The sequence below is a fragment of the Centroberyx affinis genome, unplaced genomic scaffold, assembly GCF_046629955.1.
Source record: "Centroberyx affinis isolate AG114_WGS23_722 - 3 ecotype Tasmania unplaced genomic scaffold, CSIRO-AGI_Caff_v1 ptg003610l_1, whole genome shotgun sequence".
NCBI lineage: Eukaryota > Metazoa > Chordata > Actinopteri > Beryciformes > Berycidae > Centroberyx > Centroberyx affinis.
This window is the reverse complement of record NW_027281527.1, coordinates 243273-262624: the sequence shown is the minus strand read 5'-3', so window position 1 is coordinate 262624 and position 19352 is coordinate 243273. Positions and strand designations below refer to the sequence as shown.

The 19352-nt window shown below is 41.5% G+C and overlaps 1 protein-coding gene across 1 annotated transcript in view; it reads left to right on the top strand.

The window, feature by feature from the left end:
- dock4b (dedicator of cytokinesis 4b) overlaps positions 1 to 19352 on the top strand; it is a gene marked incomplete at its 5' end in the record, with an annotated part of 85346 nt that overhangs the window by 17009 nt on the left and 48985 nt on the right. Inside the window, 9 exons of the mRNA XM_071540329.1 lie at positions 1762 to 1843; positions 2008 to 2068; positions 2179 to 2311; positions 4161 to 4249; positions 10171 to 10296; positions 13267 to 13391; positions 14681 to 14843; positions 16844 to 16950; positions 19052 to 19205. Of these exons, the coding sequence (XP_071396430.1) occupies positions 1762 to 1843; positions 2008 to 2068; positions 2179 to 2311; positions 4161 to 4249; positions 10171 to 10296; positions 13267 to 13391; positions 14681 to 14843; positions 16844 to 16950; positions 19052 to 19205 (1040 nt within the window). The remainder of the gene's footprint in view (positions 1 to 1761; positions 1844 to 2007; positions 2069 to 2178; positions 2312 to 4160; positions 4250 to 10170; positions 10297 to 13266; positions 13392 to 14680; positions 14844 to 16843; positions 16951 to 19051; positions 19206 to 19352) is intronic.

The window sequence follows — 19352 nt, the reverse complement described above, 5'->3', positions numbered from 1 at the left end:
CTCATACTGTGCACTATGGGATATGTGTAATCACAGTATGATCGAGTGCTATTCAAGCAAGAAACCTGTCAACACTTTCCACTTCTTGATCACTGCTTACAGTGATAGCCATTGTGGAAATCCCCCTTCATGCATCTATCCTGTAAATCCTGCATTAGCATGGCAGAAGATTCTTTATTGACTGTTATATGGTTGTACTACATAATGCAACACAATACAACTCTCATCACAACCAACTTTCTAAGAGACCAGTTCTTGTAACTTGGTTTTTCCCAAATAATTCCTTGTGGAAATGGAACCAAAATGTAGCAGCAACCATGCAGTCACAAGTGGGACTTCTACAATGATTACATCTATATATTTACCTTCTACTATTGAACTTAAAGTACTTTTTCTACATTTTCTAACTTTTTTCCCTCATTCACCATGCTATTTATGGTCTCCGCCTACTGTCACAACCAGAGAAGAATTATGACAACCAACATGGCAGTATAACTTTATTGATGTTGTACAACGTCAATTTTTGTTGTTACCCATCACTGTTTTTGCTGACAGTCCAGTATCTGGTTAAAATGTCTCTGAGAGAATCCACAATATGCAACAGCCCAATGAATATTTCATTCAGTCGAGGCTGTACTGTTGTCGGATATGTTACCAAAGTTCTTCGTTGGGGATTTGGTTCAGTAATTCAAGCTTTATATATCTCTGTCTTTCTCTCTATTTCTCTTTGTCTCTCTATCTGCTGCCTCCTCTTCTATTTCAAAGTTTCAGACAGCTTTAGTTTGAAGTTTGAACTTTGAAGCTGTTCCTCCAGTGCCCACAGTTCAGCGTTTGACATTTGTGACACCATTTCTAATCTTTATTCTGTTCCTGCAGCCAGTGTCTTGGATTCAGTTGTTTATGATGACTAGGGTTGCAAAGGGGTAGAAAATTTCTGGTAAATTTCCAGAAAGTTTCCGGTAAATTTCCATGGGAAGTTAAGCTGGGGAATTTTGGAAATATTCCAAATTGGAAACTTTCCATGGGAATTATGGGAATTTATGGGAATTTATGGGAATTAATGGGAATTAATGGGAATTAATGGGAATTAATGGGAATTTATGGGAATTAACTGGGAATTGAGGGTAATTTAATGGAAAGGTATCATATCCAAGCATAAATATTTGTTTTGTTATAAGCAGACATCCATCCAAAATAATACAATTAAAACAGATTTATTTGTAAGTAGAACTTTATCAAGTGTTAAATATTTTATTGAACAATCAATTCTTTCATTGAAGAACAAAAACATGAATGTTGAGTTAAATATTACTCATCCCCCTGACCCAACCCATTCAAAAATTAACAAAAATGCACAGGAATGCACAGTGCATGTAGGGGGCGTGGTCTCAATAGCCCTGCAGTAAGCAGTGTGCTATGTGTGCATGTGATTGAGGAATAGCATAGATATTCAACTGTACTTGCATGATATCTGGTTGTTTTAGTCAGGCTTATGCTAAAATATATTTTCCCCAACTATATTTAAGTTCCCTATTAAGAGCATACCTTCAATTTAGTAAATTCCTGGTTTATTCCCGTTTATTCCCATAAATTCCCGTTAATTCCCATAAATTCCCGTTAATTCCCATGGAAAGTTTCCAACTTTGAAAATTCCTGGAATTTTGCAACCCTAATGATGACCCCCGCTCATCACTCCTAACCCCACTCGTCTCTGTGTGTTCCCCCCCTCCTCTGTTTCCCTCCATCTCTCCTCTCCTACAGTGAAAGGTTCTTTGTCAGGCTGAATAAGAGCGGGGTGCCCAAGTCGCCAGAGAAGACAGAAAGACAATGCACTCTATTTGTGGTGAGTATTGGACGTGACTCTGTGTGTACATGCGCTCTTTGGGAGCTATTCAAAGCTATGCCAAGCAGTAATAACCCATTTCAGGTCGATTACACTCCATGTTATAACTGAATGTGAGATGATGTTTGCTAAAATATGTTTTCCTGTTTTGTCTTGTTTGTCAGGATTTGGGCAGCAGCGATCTAAGAAAGGATGTCTACATTGTTGTACATGTCATAAGAATAGGTGAGATGCAAAGTGCTGCTTCTTTATTCTACTGAGCATTTTTTTTTTTATCTCTTTGACTTTCATATAATGACATGCCTGTGTGTGTGTGTGTGTGTGTGTGTGTGCAGGGAGGATGGGAGCAGGGGAGAAGAAGAACCTGTGTAGTGTACAGTACAGGCGGCCGTTCGGCTGTGCTGTTGTCAGCATCGCAGATCTCCTCACTGCTGACTCCAAGGACGACCACCTGCTCAAGGTTTATGCGTAAGTCACTGTAACCGACCGAATAGATTGATATTTCACTGTTGAGTCTCTTCTTCCAACCTTTGCACCATACTGTACTTTAGAGTACACTTTTGCTGCCGTTTTGTAAAAAAACCCTTTTAACTTCAACCATGGTTCTTTTTTTAAATTGCCAGCAGCTGACTTTGACATTGCATTCGATTTGTAAAAAATGGCAGATTGGAATTTTAGTTATACAAACATTTCTTGGAGGCAGAGCTGCTCTTGAAGCAGGAATAATTTCACTGGTTGAGTTAAATCTCAATGGGCAGGTTTAACTCTCGAAGATGCTGTAGCAAGTTAGATGTGTTTGACTCTTTGGCAGCCACTTTGTGTTGGCATGTTTTTGCAAATTGGATATCAGTCTTCTTCATCAACCTTCTGGTTATTTTTGAGGAATCCAAAATGCTCCCACACTGCTGATTTAAAGTGCTTTTTGGTGGGTATAAGGCTTGGATGTCATCTCCTCTCTGTTGCTTCTGCCCACAGAAACACACACAAACAACATGATTCAGTTTCGTGAGTTTTGACAGGCACACTCTCATGTGGAGGCAAGGCTGCATTGAAAGAGCTTAGAAATGACAGTTTCTAAAATGTTTATGGTTGGAAAACCGTGGCATTTTAAAGCACATTCAATAGTGACATTGGTTAGTCACTGCATCCGTATTTAAGTGATATATTTACAGTAGCCTAAAATGCTGGAATTTCCTCTTATGAAGCTACAAATAAAAGTAAATGTTAAACACTGTCAGGTTCCAGTGGAGTCCTTCACCTGCAGTCACACTCAAATGCTAAATGTTGAATATCTGTTTGCCAGATTTTCCTGCTAGATCCATATTCCTCCTCCTCAACACATATATTCCTGGTAGTCCAACTAAAAACAGTGAAGACATTAGCATTGGTGGAAAATGTAATCGTTTATGCACAGTCTAATCTTAAGGGAAAAACATTACCTGAAACATTGCAGGAACAAAAAGGCACTATTCCGATTATGCATTACAATATGAGAATTTTTCCCGTGTGTAGGCAGTTTTTCCTGTTGTACTTCACAGGCTCAGCATTTTTTTTTTTTTTTTTACTACCTCCCCAATGGCAGCAGGAGTACTCTGTGGTCTAACATAGTCTACATGCGGCCCTGGGGGACAGGAAAGGCTACCATTGACACAGTAGTTTGACCTAAATTGCAGCTGGAACAGACTGACTGGACAAACAGACTTAGCTCAAAGAAAAATACCCCGCCATCACTAACACCGGGGAGGTATTAGTTGGATTAGTATTAAAGTTCTTTCTGAATGTTTTGAGAATTAGGTCCAGACAGGCCGTCATTGTAAATAAGAATTTGTTCTTAACTGACCTGCCCTAGTTAAATGATAAAAACAAACAAACAAACAAACAGTAAATAACTATGTGTTGTTTGTGGTCAGAATCAAACCCATAGATTTTGTTTTGAAAGGGCCTTGCTTCACAAACTCAACCACTCATGGCCTATTTTTACCCAGCCTCTTGGATAACAGTTTTGTTGCTATTGATTTTGTGTGATTCATTTCACATTTACATTGTAGGCATTTAGCTGATGCTCCTATCCAGAACGACTTAGGTTGAGTGGAACTTTAGAACAACGTTAAATTCCTTGACCACCAACATTACAAGCAACCAGTAGCAAGGAGTGCAAAGGTCGACGGTACAGCACCCTCGCAAAAGACTAGCAACTAGTTCCATTTCCCTAAAATGGTCATGCACGATAGAAAAGGTAAAGAATTAAGACCCAAGGAAGAAACGTTGAGTTTTTTCCAAACTTAACTAGTCACTTGTACTTGTCTGCCTCTCTCAGGTGTAACACAGAGAGTGAGTGGTACCAGATCCATGAGAACATCATCAAGAAGGCCAATTCCAGATACAACCTGTCCGGCTCCAACACTGGTAAGAACCACATCATGCTTATTCAGTTCTTTTTTTTTTTTACCCACCAATGACATTTTAGTATGCTTCTCATGCGAACAAAATTAATATTCAACCCTGTAAATTCTCTGATGGTTTGATTATTATGGGATTTGTTTCTTACACAAACGTGTTCTGTGCTGCTGACAAATTTAGCAACTCAGGTTTGCTTCATCAGCCTCTGACTATGAGTCATTGTCCGGTCAGTCTGATTGGCAGTAGTGTAGGAGTGAAGTTTCTCTTGAGGGAGCACATCAATCTGCACATGGTTGTCTCTGCAGGAAGCCCAGAGCGGTTGCATATGCATTCAGATGATTTTATAAATAGCTGCAATCCCTCCATATTGATCATCAGCATCAGCAGTTTCCCATAGCAACAGGTCGGTGGAGAATCAGAACATTCAGTTCTTTTCAACGTCAGAGAAATGTCAAGGAACAGATGAAGAGTTTTGTTCCAAAATAGAGATACCCATCACTGAAAAAAATAACATCTATTCCTACAAAATGATTGATAGCACATAAGAGATCTGGACTGACAAAATGATAACCTTCTCACAGACTGGATCTTCTACAGTGTATTTTAGAGATATTGATTAACTGCTGTTAATGATTTGGAAACAGACTCTTCAAATATCATCTGCAGTGAAAGGAAGTGAAGGAAGAGTAAAGAATGCAGTAAAAATAATCATGAATTTTACACTACAGTATACATATTTGCATCAAACTAAATAGAGTTCCCCAAACTGTTGTCACAAGTTTGCAGCTGTTTGTAAGTAGTCGCAAATGTACAACAAACTTCGGGCAATCATCAACGGTTCACCCAGAAGTTTGTCACAAAGCTGATTTGCATAAATTTGTTTATGAAAAATTGTCGCTGTAAACTCGCCACAGGCTGTTATTTTCATAAGGAAATGACTCATTTGGTGAATTAACCAAGTTCAGCGTCTTTTTTACATAAAGAGAATCATCTCTTATGTATTCTTGCATGAGCTGCACAGCTTGTTCCACAGTAAGGTTGATAATTGGATGAGGACTATCAGCACACGCACCAGAGAGACGGGAGGAGAGGGGGATTATAGGAATGTCACAACGAGACTGCAAGAATCTGTGAGACTGATCTACTGAGTCAGCTCGTCTTTCCACCTTCCCTCCGAAGACCAATAATTACTTGAGCAGAAGTCACACAACTCAGGGATATTAAATAATCATGAATAATCTTGCACGAGCGCGGAGGGACGCAGTAATTACATCGACTGACACAAAGTCATTTAGCACACTCGCCGTTATCCAAGCTTTACACCACGTCGGTTAATAACAATAACAATAGAAATTGCAGCATCCAGCCAAAATCCCATATGACAGACTCGCCTTTGAGTGGATGGAGATGTAAAAAGCGCTTTGCGCAGCTGAGCTGATAAGTGCAAGAGAAGTCAAAATTAATTTTAGATAAAAATAAACCCGGGGAATGACACTGAAATGGAAAACAATATTCGCCTGCACAGATGAATATGAACCAAGCACTTACTTTACTGTTTCCTTATCTCAAATTAAAGTCCAACATAATCTTGATAAAGTTCTTGTCAGGTTTATTTGCTGCTTAAACTGTTGACTGGCTGTATTATCACAGATAACACATGGCTACTCATGTGTCTGATTTAATACAGATAATGCATACAGATAATATAATGCATTTTAGCTGTTATACTCCAAGACTGTCAGTAGATGACATCGCAGATGTGTGTTCCTCCTCCCCAGATGATTAGTGCTTTAGGCCTGCTGCATGATGGGAACATGTTCAAGCTTTGTTAAGACAAGCAATACAGAGAATGATGATCTGTTGTAAGATTTGCTTTATAATTACATTTACATTTTAGGCAGTTAGGCACGATGATTTTCAGATAAGATCCAGAATGACTCACACTGAGTAATCAGGTTTGGATTCAGTGTCTTGCTGAAGGACACTTGGACAGGATCTGTGCTGGTTGATGGATGGATCACTCTGTCTTGTTTGTTCGTCCATTTGTTCATCTGTCACATGCCATATCTCAGACACCACTGGTGGGATTTTGACGAAACTTGGGGAGAATTATGCATCTCACCACTGCGTTCCAGCAATTTTCATTATATAATCAAATCCAATTCAACATGACATCGTTGGTGGAGGACATCATGTTCGCTGTTGCCTTGTTTTAGTGTGTTTCCTCGGAAGTTGCCTGAGATGCCAGTGTCTGCTTTAGGCTTTCATTTGGCATGCGCATGCATGTATGCAGATTACTGCGACAGCATGATTAACAGAGAGTCAATTTTCTGCTATAAGTGAATGATTTTAATGCTTTACAGTCCTTGGCTGCAGTGTGCTGTTAATCAGAAAGACTGGGATGTTAGCCATTGAATACCTGTCAGCTGAAGACATTGATCCTGCTAAACGCTTGATTTGCCTCAGCGCTCTCTATTCCAAAGTGCATTAGAGGAAAGCTACGGGTCTGTTGTCACAATAATGAAGAATTCAATGCTATTCATAATTCATGTGACTGAAGAGTTTCATTCCAAAATTAGATTTTCACCATAATAGCTTGCATGAAAGTACTGTCCCAGTACTGTGTATGTACTATGGCCTAGAACATTGCACCATTCACCTGTGTGGGCCAAATTGATTAATTATGATAATATTCACATAGCTGACTCTGTCACTGTGCTAGGACTGTTATCTTCTTGCCTCTCTTTCTCACTTTCTCACAACCTATTTGACCTTCTTGTGCTCTAATAGCTGTCATGAATGCTGTCAGTTGAAGCATGAAGTGATAAAAGCCTGATATCAGTTCCACAAATTTTGAAGATATGTACTCGGTCACGTCTGTAGCACCCGTTTTGGAGTTAATTGTTAACCAAAATATTCTGGGAAACGTTGCCAAGCCAAACTCTCACATTGCTTTTACTTCCCTTTCTAAAGCCCCATGAATGTTAGCTGTTCCCTATTCACTCTCCATTTAAACTATGCACAGCACAATTTGCGGGCTCATTTTCACAGGGTACAGCCTCATCTGAAAAGTCAATTCCTCCCAAAGGGCAATTATTGTGGTGCAGAACAACATTCGAGAACAGATAGCACTTGGGTCGGTTGTCAAGTTTACACACCAAATTTGCATAGTGGAAAAATATTTCATCTCTAGCGTACAGGTCAGTGTCTTCTCTCCAGTTTCCCCCCTGTAAAAACCTCCATGCAGGAGTTATGGAATACCATGCATAATTTAAGGCCTTCAATTCATTACACTTACTGTCAGGAGGACAATTAAAACAAAGTAGCGGTGTGCAGTGGAGTGGGATAATGTTATGTGTGTTTGTGTGTGCATGTGTGTGCGTGTGTATGAGTTTGCATGTGTGTGGACATGCGTACGTGTGTGGTGTGTGTGTTTTTGCGTAGATGTGTGAATACATGGTTTGTGTATGTGTGTGTTTATGTATCTGCAAGTAGGTGTTGGGTGTGTGTGTGTGTGTGTATCCTTGTGTGTGTCGGTCTGAAGTAGGCTCAGTGTGTGTGTGGGTCTGCTCTTCAGCAGACCTGGAAGTGTGCCAGAAGTCTCTTATTAGCAGCCAATTAGCCAGAGAGAGACGAATGCACTGCTCTTAAGATATAAAGCTCGCTGGGCTGTTTGGGTAATCAAGAGAGAGAGAGATGCATGGAAGGAGGCGGGGGCGGAGAGAGAGAGAGAGAGAGAGATGGAGAGAGAGTCTTTAAGGAGAGAGAGTGATTTTGTTTACACATAGTCTAATAATCCATGTTCCTTCTCAGGGTAATGGGGGCTGTTTGGGTAATCAAGAGAGAAAGAGATGGATGGAAGGTACCAGAGAGAGAGAGAGAGAGAGAGAGAGAGAGAGAGAGTCTATTAATCCATAAATAGGACTCATTCTTTGCCTGCTTGTTCTTACTCAGGTTCACAGGGGCTGTTTGGGTAATCGAGACAGAGAGAGAGAGAGAGAGAGAGAGAGAGAGGGGGAGAGAGAGAGAGACCTTTCACCAGCTGGCTGTTTTGGGGGTTTGATATTATTTAATTTATTGAGAGAGAGAGAGAGAGAGAGAGTCAATAAGGAGAGATAGTGATTTTGTTTACATGTAGCCCAATAATCCATAAAAAGTACTAACTCTAATTACCTAAAAGTATCCCCAGTTCTATCAAAGCATCAATGTGATCACAGATTCCTTGTGCACATAAGCAGTTAATCCAACTGCAAGAACCTGGCTTGTTATGAGTCAGGTCAGGTAGACAATTCAGGTGCCACCTACATGCAAGTGTAGGCAGCGGAGACAGAAACACTGTGACAACTCAACTCGCCATTTTGTGTTTTTTTTAGTTGTTTTTTTCTTCTTCTTTTCTCTTTCTCTTTGAGCGTGTGAACAGGCAGGCAGGGTGGGCTGAGGACAGTGTGGGTGGGTGGGTGGGTGGCTGGGTGGGTGGGGGTGTGTTTTTTCGTCAGTGTCAGCTATGTTCACTGGGCAGAATAGCAATGAAGCCGGTTTGCCTAATTGTAGCTCTGCAGTAGCTTTGAGGGCCTGTGAGTGTGTGTGTGTTTGCGTGTGTTTTCTCATTTATGTGTGTATGAATGCCACAGGCTTGAACCACATTAAAGAGCAGGCAGATAGGCTAGGGTAGAAAAATCCCCCACAAAAACTCTCCCCCTAACCTAATGGGATTCTCCTTTCATTTCCCACCAGGCCTTTGTGCCACATAGAACACATATTGTTGATGGACTGTGCTATTTCTGAATTATTTAAAAGACTGTTGTGGAGTGTCTTAGTCGCATCCCTCCCTCTGTGTGTATGTGTGTGTGTGTGTGTGTTTCCCTTTGTATTTCGGAGGTGTCACCCCTGCATCATAGAGCTACATAGAGCTGTTCTGTAGTTTGGCATTTTGCTAACAGGTTTGCAGTCGAGTCACGTCTCTGTGTTGACTCTCAGTGACTGAAACCTCTCAGAGCTAATGAACCGTTTCACCACTGCTTCCCCAACTTCACTGAAAACATCCACAACAATCATCATCATCGTCATCATCATCATCATCATCCTCCTGTCTCACAGTCTCTAGCTTGTGTATCTGTCGCTCCTCATTCTCCTCCGCACACACATTCATGAGCAGGGTCACACACACACACACACACACACACATGCACATCGAGGAGATGCAGTTTGAGCCGCAAATAGAAGCTGGTGCTTTAATTCAACTCTGCTGACATTTGGAGTTATTGCATAAGGATATTGAATCGAGACGACTGCCTTCATGTAGGATTTTCTCTTAATAAAAAGTGCTGTGGATGACTCATGGTCTGTTTGTGTTCTTGTTTGTGTGTGGGGGGGGGGGGTTCAAGGGTATGTGTGCATGTGTGTGCGTTTGTGTTCATATATACTGTATGTATGGGTGTATTTGTGTGGGCAGGTGTAACTGAAGTCCTGTGGCTCACACAACTGCAATGAAACATTTCTTTCTAGCCTTTACAATATGGGATTAATTTTATATGGCTATTATTACGGATATGATATATTTTGAGTATTTTATTGAGTAGCTTTGGTTAGAGATAAGGGAATGAATGCAAATCGAGGCAAGGTCCTGACATGTATGCCGCAGTATAGGACTTAATATAGTTTGACATTTTTAGATATGCATAGTGATTTTGTTTTGTTTGTTTAGATTTTTGGCTTTTTGGACACATATCTACTCAGTTTTGTTAATTGCTTATTACATTTTTGTTAATTACTAACTATTAATCCCCCAAGGGAAATTCAGTGTTCTTCCATTTACAGGATGGTTCCCATTTTCCTGGTTTCTCCCCAGTAGTTCTTGATTATTTATGTTTTTCTCATGTCATTCCATATTGTAATACTAATGTGTGTATATATGTGTGTGTCCTCAGGCCTGGCCGTGGCTCTGCAGCTCCTCCACGGGGACATAGAGCAGCTGAGAAGGGAGTACATGGTCCTCTTCACCAGGGGTGTGTCCATCACCAGGAAACTGGGCTTCTCTGATGTCATCATGCCAGGTAAGGCCACATAAACAAAAAAGGCAAGCTCTCTCTCTCTCACACACACACACACACACACACACACACTTTCAGGATCTTAACAAAAAAGATTCTTCTCGTGGCAAAGTATTTGGTGCTAAGCGCTCATTGCTGTGGTGTCTCTGAACTACACTTCCCACAGATCACCTGTCAATCAAACAGTGTGGGTGGAACTGTGTCGTCTTTTTTCTTGGATTTTCTGTTGATGAAGTTTGAGTTTCTATCCCTTTTCTTTGTCTGTTCAGCCATGGTGGCTATCGCTGCTCATGCTACTACCCAGTTCTTCCTTATTTATCCCAAACAAACTGCTGTTGCTGCTGCTAGAAACATAAAACGCATCACTTCTACTACTAACCTAAAGGCTCTCATGGGTCTTGGTTGAATCACTATTGTGTTGTATCAGTCAGTGACAGAACATAGCAAAGCAGACATTTATTTCTATGAAAATGTCACTGATTATATTTTTCTTCCAACGTGTTGACCTGCCTCATCATATCTGGTTGCCTTGGCAACACCTGACAACCCTAGCTGTTGCATGCGTACATTTGAGAGCGATATCTGAATTCCACCTAAGGGTGCCTTCAGAAAGATGAAAAATTCAGGTTGTTTCAGGTAGATAGGGATCACTTAGAGAGCTGCTTCTCTAAATGACATTCTGTAGTAACACAGACTCCTGACGAGACCCTCAGGCTTTGCAAAATGGAGTCTAGTTGCCTTGGTTACAAATGTACATCTACTTGAATGTAAGATAAAACACAGAGACTATTATAAGTACAAAATACTGTACATACATGCATAGTTCTCACATATATGTATAAGGTAGACTGTGGATATATTCAGTGCATGTAGCACTGTGAAGGTGAAAAAAATGTATTGAACTGTCTGAATTAGTTTTCTAAAAAATGAAACATCCCTCTCTGACTCTTTGTCTGTTCATCTATTTATGAAAGATAGATGTCAGGGGACAGTTTTTTTTTTGATACATCCACAAGAGAGTTGTTCGTTTGAATGGGGGAGGCGCGCTGCTTGGTCACACAGATAAAGGGGAACCACTGACTGCGGGTCCCTCAGTGCCTCACTAACACAGATTTATGTCCACCGTCTCTGTCTTTGTCTTTGTCTGACTACAAACCCTTAATGTTGAGCGCTCTCACCCATTCTGCCAGTGTAAGTGTGCCCCTGGGCGAGGGAAACTGTCTCCCTCTCTCTCTCTCTCTCTCTCTCTCTCTCTCTCTCTCTCTCTCTCTCACAGACACACACACTCTCCTCTGCACCCAGCTGCTCCACCCCCCACCCTCTCCACTTCCCCTTTTCCCATTATACATTAGGAAACTGCCCCAGTCTGTCTCTATCTTCATGCATTGTGTGTGTGTGTGTGTGTGTGTGCGTGTGTGCGCGCGTGTGTGTGTGTTAGTTAAGCACAAGTACAGTATGTGTGTGTTTAGAATGCCCCAGGGTTACCATGGTTACTGTTGTTAAGAGCAGAAAATCAATCCTGGCTGTAGAGATAAAGATATGATAAACACACACACGCACACACACACACACACACAGGATGTATAGAGAACCTGGTCTTACAATATCTCTGACCACAGCTTGGCTGTACAGGAAACAGGTCTATGTATCCTCTTTCTTACCCACAGTGCATTGCACCACTCTGTGTCTTCCCCTATAGAAGGAAATCATTGCGTACCTTGTCCTGGCCCAAGGACAGACTTTGTACATTCAGCTGCAATAATAGGAACATTTCCATATAGAACGTCCCTTACTGGTATTATTTTATGGCACAAACCTCTTTAAAAAAAGGTTATGTTGCAGGAATGTGTTGGGTGAGTTCTTGTAGTAAGATAAATGTTTTAGGCTCTTGCAATGAGCAACTTAATGTGCAAGAAAAGGTTTATCAACTCAGTGAGACTTCAGCAGGACACCAGGAGGCCACACTGCTATCTCAAGGACAAGCTTTCTGCATTCTGCTCTGTATAAATGTCTGTATTGAATGTCTCCATATTATTTTCCCTCACAGCGAATGTGCATTGTGGCCCACATACACATCTCTTTTCTTACAGTGTCTATGGGCCAGATGTGTGTGGGTCTATCTGTCAGTAGAAATGAAGAGCAGCCGTTAGAGCTAATAGACAGCACAGCTGGTAATAAGACTATGTACCTCTGCAAAGGTGTTTTCACTTGACTACAGTGCGTGTGTGTGTCCTTGTATGTGTCTGTGTGTGTTTATATGGCCTCCTGTTATTCTTGTGAATCATGCCTCGGCCTGCAGGATGCACCTGCCAGCCTTCATGTGGTCTTCGCTCTACTGAAAGTCTCATCATAGCTGCGTGTGCTTCCAAAGCCTGCACTAATCCTTTTGACACAGAAAGTGTGGATGCAAATGGAAAAACAAGCTTAAAAAAAATGAAGAGCACATCACTTCGTATTTGTATTTTTCATGAATCGTTTCTTAGTGTTACTCTAAGTAATGTGGATCTGCAGCTTGCAATGTTTGTGTGACTCCAGGCCCTTTTTCTGTAGCAGTGTTGTTTTAATTCTCTCTATTTCGTTCCAAGTTTTCTTCCCTCTGTGTCCTGCATTGACCTCATCACCCGTCGTCTGTCAGTGGGGTGACAGGGTCAAGCCACCCTCACTGACAGTTCGACAGCCATATCTGATTCTTGATATCCAAAACTTTTCAACCTATGCCTTTTCCCCATTTGATAAACTTAGAGATATCATTTGAATACACAGTACATCATTGAACATTTGCAGGAAAATGGATTTGAAATGTATAATTTATATTGTATATTCTGATGGTCGAAGGTCATTACTAGGGTTTAGATTTCAGGTCAGCATAAAATATAGCATTATACAGAATAACCTGCTGATAGATCATTATAAATGCTTGCCTGTATGCATAATTGATGTCTTGCGGTCTCTTTTACCTCTCTTTCCCCGCAGGAGAGATGAGGAATGACCTTTACATCACACTGGAGAAAGGAGAGTTTGAGAAAGGCGGGAAGAGCGTGGCCAGGAATGTGGAGATCACGGTCTATGTGTTGGATATCGACGGGCAGATCCTCAAGGTAAAGAGACATTTTCATCATTCTGCAACACACACTGTTTCCCTTGTGTCAAAATCCAGTAAAATGCATTTCATCATTCAGAAACCCTGGCAAACACATTTTCTTTCTCCTAAGCTAAAATGCACAGTATCACACAAGGTATCAGTTATTTTATCATAGAGGGAACATAGTGTTGGTTTTCATTTCTCAGTGTAGTGTCTTGATTAAATATGTGTGGATGTATATGATTTGAGAAGTGCTATGTATCCATTTTGCCAAAAACATAACTGTCAAAGTTCATCATTCAGTGGCTCTCTAAGATAATCCTGTCAGTAATATTTATAATTTTGTCGACTAAGTTATGTCTAAAGGATAGTAGATAACTCAAGTCCTTCGGGAACAAAATCTTTAATTCTTTGCTTCCAGTCATTGTGTAAGAGCAAGTGTCCCTTTTTTCTAAATACTGGATGTGTTATTTTGGAACAAAACTCTTCATTTAAATATCTGTGACCCAGATGAGAGCGAAGTGTCTCTCCAGTGTGTTGTCTGTTTCTGGTGCAGCGCTGTGGCGGTCTGCTTCTGTGGTTTCCTGCCCTGCCTCGGCCCTGGACAGAAAATAGAATCACATCTCACACTGCTGCCACCGCCTGGCACGCAACCCTGTCACACACATGGATACACACACACACACACACACACACACACACACACACACACATACACACACACACACACACACACACGTATTGAAGGCCATGTCATTCTCACCATATTGACGTGTGTGCAGTGAGAGCAAGATGGCTTTCAATATATTGATGTGTGTGTGTGTGTGTGTGTGTGTGTGTGTGTGTATGTGTGTGTGTGTGTGTGTGCTTGTGCTTGTGCATGTATTCATTGCTATTTTTTGCTCATTTTACCACTTCTCTGTCTCTCGCCTTTTCATTTCTGGCTCTTATTAATTAATTTCTCTTCCTCCAAACTCCCTCCTTCCCTCGTCCCTGACCCTGGCTTCTCTTCTCATCTCTTCCTGTTCTTTTTCTTGCTCTCCCGTTTCTCTTTCGCTCCTTCCCTCTCCCTTCCTTCTAATCTTCTCTTTCCGTTCTCCCACCTCTACCTTCCCTCTCTCGGTCTCCCTCTCTCTCCTCCCTTTCCCTTCCTTCTAATCTTCTCTTTCCGTTCTCCCACCCCTTACCATCCCTCTCTCTCTCTGTCTCCCTCTCCCTTTCTCTCCTCCCTCTCCCTTCCTTCTAATCTTCTCTCTTCCATGCTCCCACCTCTACCTTCCCTCTCTCTATCTCTCCTCCTCGCAGAGTCACGTGGCTGCCGGCTCTGGTGAACCAGGCGGGGATGAGTACCACTCCCTGGTGCTGTACCACAACAACAGCCCGCGCTGGGCGGAGCAGATTAAGCTGCCCATCCCGGTGGACATGTTCCGGGGATCGCACGTCCGGTTCGAGTTCCGACACTGCTCCAGTAAGGAGTCCAGTAAGGAGGGGGACGGGCTTTTTTTAACCTTTATTTATCTGGGGGAAGTCGACTGAGCACGCTTGCTCTTTTCCAGCGACAACCCTGCGGCCAGCAGTCCGCTTTCTCTGTCTAGGCTACTGCCACTCCCAAGCAGACATTGTGCCTGTTTGTGTGTGTGTGTGTGTGTGTGTGTGTGTGTGTGTGTGCGCTTATTGTTTAGTGTTTCCATAATGGGACTATTTTGTCCAACTTCTTACCTCCTAATGAGACAAAAACACTAATTATGACCAAAATATTCACCACCTTGCTCTCTCTCTCTCTCCCTCCCTCCCCTCTCTCTCTCTCTCTCTCCCTCTCTCTCTCTCTCTCACCCTCTTTCTGGGCTTTGGGGAGAAGATTGAGCCTCTTCTCTCATAACAAGCTGGTATTATTATGCTGTTTGCAGCCAAGCTGGGAGGCTGTGTGGCTGTGTGCAGCAGATATAATACCCTTATTACTGCTGGCTGTGGTAGAATTGCTACCCTAGGGCTGCCTCACTTGTCTAATAAGAGTCTAATTTAGGCCTGTGGTGACACCAAAACTGAGGAGGCGATATTAGACATATCAGGGCTCCCAAACACACCGGGACAACCTGCCTGAGGAAATATGATTAGCAAACTCTATATCTTCAATTAAGGCAAAACTGAAAGCTCATTTTTATAAACTTGCATTTAACTGCTTTCGTGTTTGCATTCATTATGCTGCAGTGGTAATTCTTAATTTGTTTGTTGGGGGTCCAAAATGGTTCCTAAATTGTGCTGAGGGAGGCGCTAACGACCCGTGGGCATGTCAGCAGTGCGATACTTTGCTTTATTATAGCTCCATGTTTGCTGATATGTTTTATTCTTTTTTTATTTTACAGCAATTTTAAGTTTTGCTGTAGTAGCAGTAGTAGTAATAGTAGTAGCACTTTCGTAGCATCATTAGTAATATTATTGCTGTAGTAGGCAGGTGTTGAAGAGCTGGACCTGTTTTCATTTTTCTCTTATTGGACAGCATAAACATGTGAATGTCTTCCCTTGTTTACAGTGTGTATAACCCTGAATTCCTAACAAGCCCTCTAACCATTATCTTGTATAATAGCATAGTCTACTTGGAAGACTATATAGGAGGGATGTCAAAATATTACATGCTGCAAACTGTACCTGGCCCTAGTTCATAGCACTATCTAATCTTTTCTAATGTCCTACTGCCCAAGGGAGTGAGGGCTTGTAATTTGGTAAAACCTGAACTATACACAAAGAAAAGCAAAAAGCAATAACTTCCTTGGTATGAAAAGCTAATCAAAGAACAGCAAGATTGCAGCTTTAATACAGTTTGTGCCTCTCAAAGCACTGAGTGAAAGTTTTTAGCCATTTTATATTTCCATAGTAACAGCTAGACTCTAAGGCATGAGGGCTTAAGAGTGGGTTATTTGATACTTACTGTGTTAAGGCGTCCTTTCTGACTGAGAATATGTCATCCTTCAGTTATACACACACACACACACACACACACACACATACACACACAGGCAGTAATGCAGCCTGAACTCTAACAGCGGAAGACTGGTAGACATAGCCTAAATTAATCACTGGTGTTGCAATGGAAGGAAGTGGAAACCTCTCTGGCACTACATATCTCACTTCCTAAGAGCCGTGTGCACTTAAAAAAATATTGTTAAAGCAGCTAATAAATCAGATTCCATTTGGCCATAATGTAAATTATGCCTACAGCTTTCTTAAAGACTCTTAAAGAAACAGCGACCCACATTTATCAGGCATTTTACCGTAAAACAGGAACGTTGGGCAGAATGTCTCTTCCACCCTATATTATATTTAGTCTATTTATTTATACTGCATAATATAAAAAGCAAAACCGATTCCATACCCTTGTTTGCTTGTTTGTTTGTTTTTTTGTCAGACACTTGCAACCTGTGCTGGTGTATTTTGGATGCAATCTAATGCCCATGTGTTGTTGTTTGACAGCTAAAGACAAGGGAGAGAAGAAACTGTTTGGCTACTCCTTTGTTCCTCTGATGCAGGAGGATGGCAGGACTCTGCCAGATGGCACCCACGAGCTCATCATCCACAAGGTAAGGCCTGCGTACCCACACCGCCACAGGATTTTAACTGGATGGAACTGAACAACAACAAGTCATTCTATCTAGAATCTGGAATTTTGAGCAGGAGATTGATCTGCCTTCTAAGATATTTCAAGCTATTCAGCCTTAATCAATGTGTTTTCTTGTTCACTCCCTCTTGCATGACACATTTGACAGAATATCTTATGACCAAACTATGATTCCAAGACGAAAGAATGCCAAGGTTGGAGAATGAATAAAGTTCAATTGTCATCCTGCATATTGGTAAATTGCCGCTTCTAGGCTCTGTCACATGAGCACACTTGACTGTTTTGCATCACCCAGGTTGCTGTGGATGGGATTAGGCCCTGTAGATCACAGTGTGAGTCGCTTTGAGCTCTGAATCGCAAAATCCAGCCATTCTGTTATCACTGTTTAGTGCCACGGGCTGACAAACTCACATGCTCACATGACTCCATAACAGGCTGACAGGCCGATGAGTAATGTCCACTTACGTAATACTGCCGAGCTGTGAGGTGAATGTGTTTGTGTGTGTGTGTGTGAGAGAGAGAGAGAGAGAGAGAGAGAGTTGGTACTCAACTGGACATGGATGCCCCTCACTGCCACCACCACACACACATCATTAGTAAATTTACTACTTACTTTGATGGTAATAGATTTTGTGAGGTTTATTTTTCTCTGATTGATAATATCCAAATGTTACATTTACTCTTTAGACCATTTTTCGCATGTGCAAATTGTCCTGTTTCATTTGAGACTAAGTTGATGGCGTTTGCTACCGGACTCTTCTCTGGTCTTCGTATTTTTGTATCCAACATAACTTTTTTGTCCATTTTCTGCATTTTGCCCACCTAAAGAGACTCGTGGCACTCATAACTCCACACTTAAAGCCCTGGGTTTGACACATCAAGTGACTAAACCAAATGAAGTGGCTAGCATGCCCAATTAAAATCTACTGCAAGGCCTTCTTGGGTGTAATTCAGAGTAATTGTAGACTACATGCTTTTCTTCAGCTGCAGGCTAAGGGTGTGTGGAGAAACATTAGGCTTTGCGGTGGACAGAGAGGCATAGAGTGCACACATATGTTTAGTTGGCAGTGTGGCAGGCCATTGAGCAAAAGACTGATTGATTATGTTGCTTTGTTAGCTAGTTTGTTTCAACATTTTATAAAGAACACTTATTTTCCATTGCCCTCTGTTCCCGTCATGTTGCCAGATTTGGTCCTACCAACCCCTAACCTGAGCCTGCCAGTTTTAGAGGACAGCTTTGGATGCCTCTCATGCTCTTGTGCGTTCCCACTGATGAGGGGAAAAGGCCCTTCCTAATGCCAGATGGAAGTTGCAAAAAAAAAGCTCAATGAAACTGGCATGGCCTAGTTTCTCCTCAGACCCAAAATAGACACAGAGGAATCAGTCCAAGCTGTGTGGTAGCTTTGGAGCTCAAGCGGCCTCAGCTGTGCATTAGGGCTGCACAATAAATCCAGAAAATAACAAAATCTCATTATTTACTTCTGCAATTCCGTAATCCCAAGAGGCTGCATTTTGTTCTTAGAGAGAAAGGTGTTTCAGGCAGCTTCCTAAACAAGGTATTCTTGTGCTGTGCAATGCATGTCTCAGTCATGATAGATATCCTATCATGATCAATATAGGATCAATGATACAAAGCACCAACATGTATCACAATTCATGTCACAATTCATATCACAACAACTCAAAAAAGATTAAATATATATATATATACTTTTCAATATATTTATTTTCAATACCCACTGTGCATGGCATATATCAGACAAACAAGAGTTCACATGCTCATATTTTGCTTTATATGACTGACATATTACTTAATCCTACCACAGGCCATCATAAGCCCTTTTCAGCTTATTGTAAATACCATATTTTCTGCTTTTTTCTGCCATTTTTATTCAGCTGCATTGGATGATGCAATTAATTGTTTCGACATGTTGGCAGTGAAACAGTGAATACAGCATTACTTTAGCATTTTCATGATATCACATTCTTTTATTCTTTTTCCATAACCCTAACGTGCCAACTCACCAAGTGTGTGTGTGTGTGCTTTCTTCCTCTGTTTCCAGTGTGAGGAGAATGCCAACTTGGCCGACTGCTCCCGCTACCTGAAGCTGCCGTTCTCTAAGGCCAACCTGCCATCCAACAACCAGACTCTGAAAGGCACCAAGGAATCCTTCTGGATCACCAGCTTCCTCTGCTCCACCAAGCTCACACAGAACGGTAAACTAGAATCATGGAATGTAAACATTTTGGCCACTAGCCCTCTATATTGTATTGTGTATTTGGCTGCTGCATTCGTCCCATTTGAAATTGTGGCTAGTTAGGACAATACCGCACTGGTTCTGTGGTACTGTATAGCTGAATGTG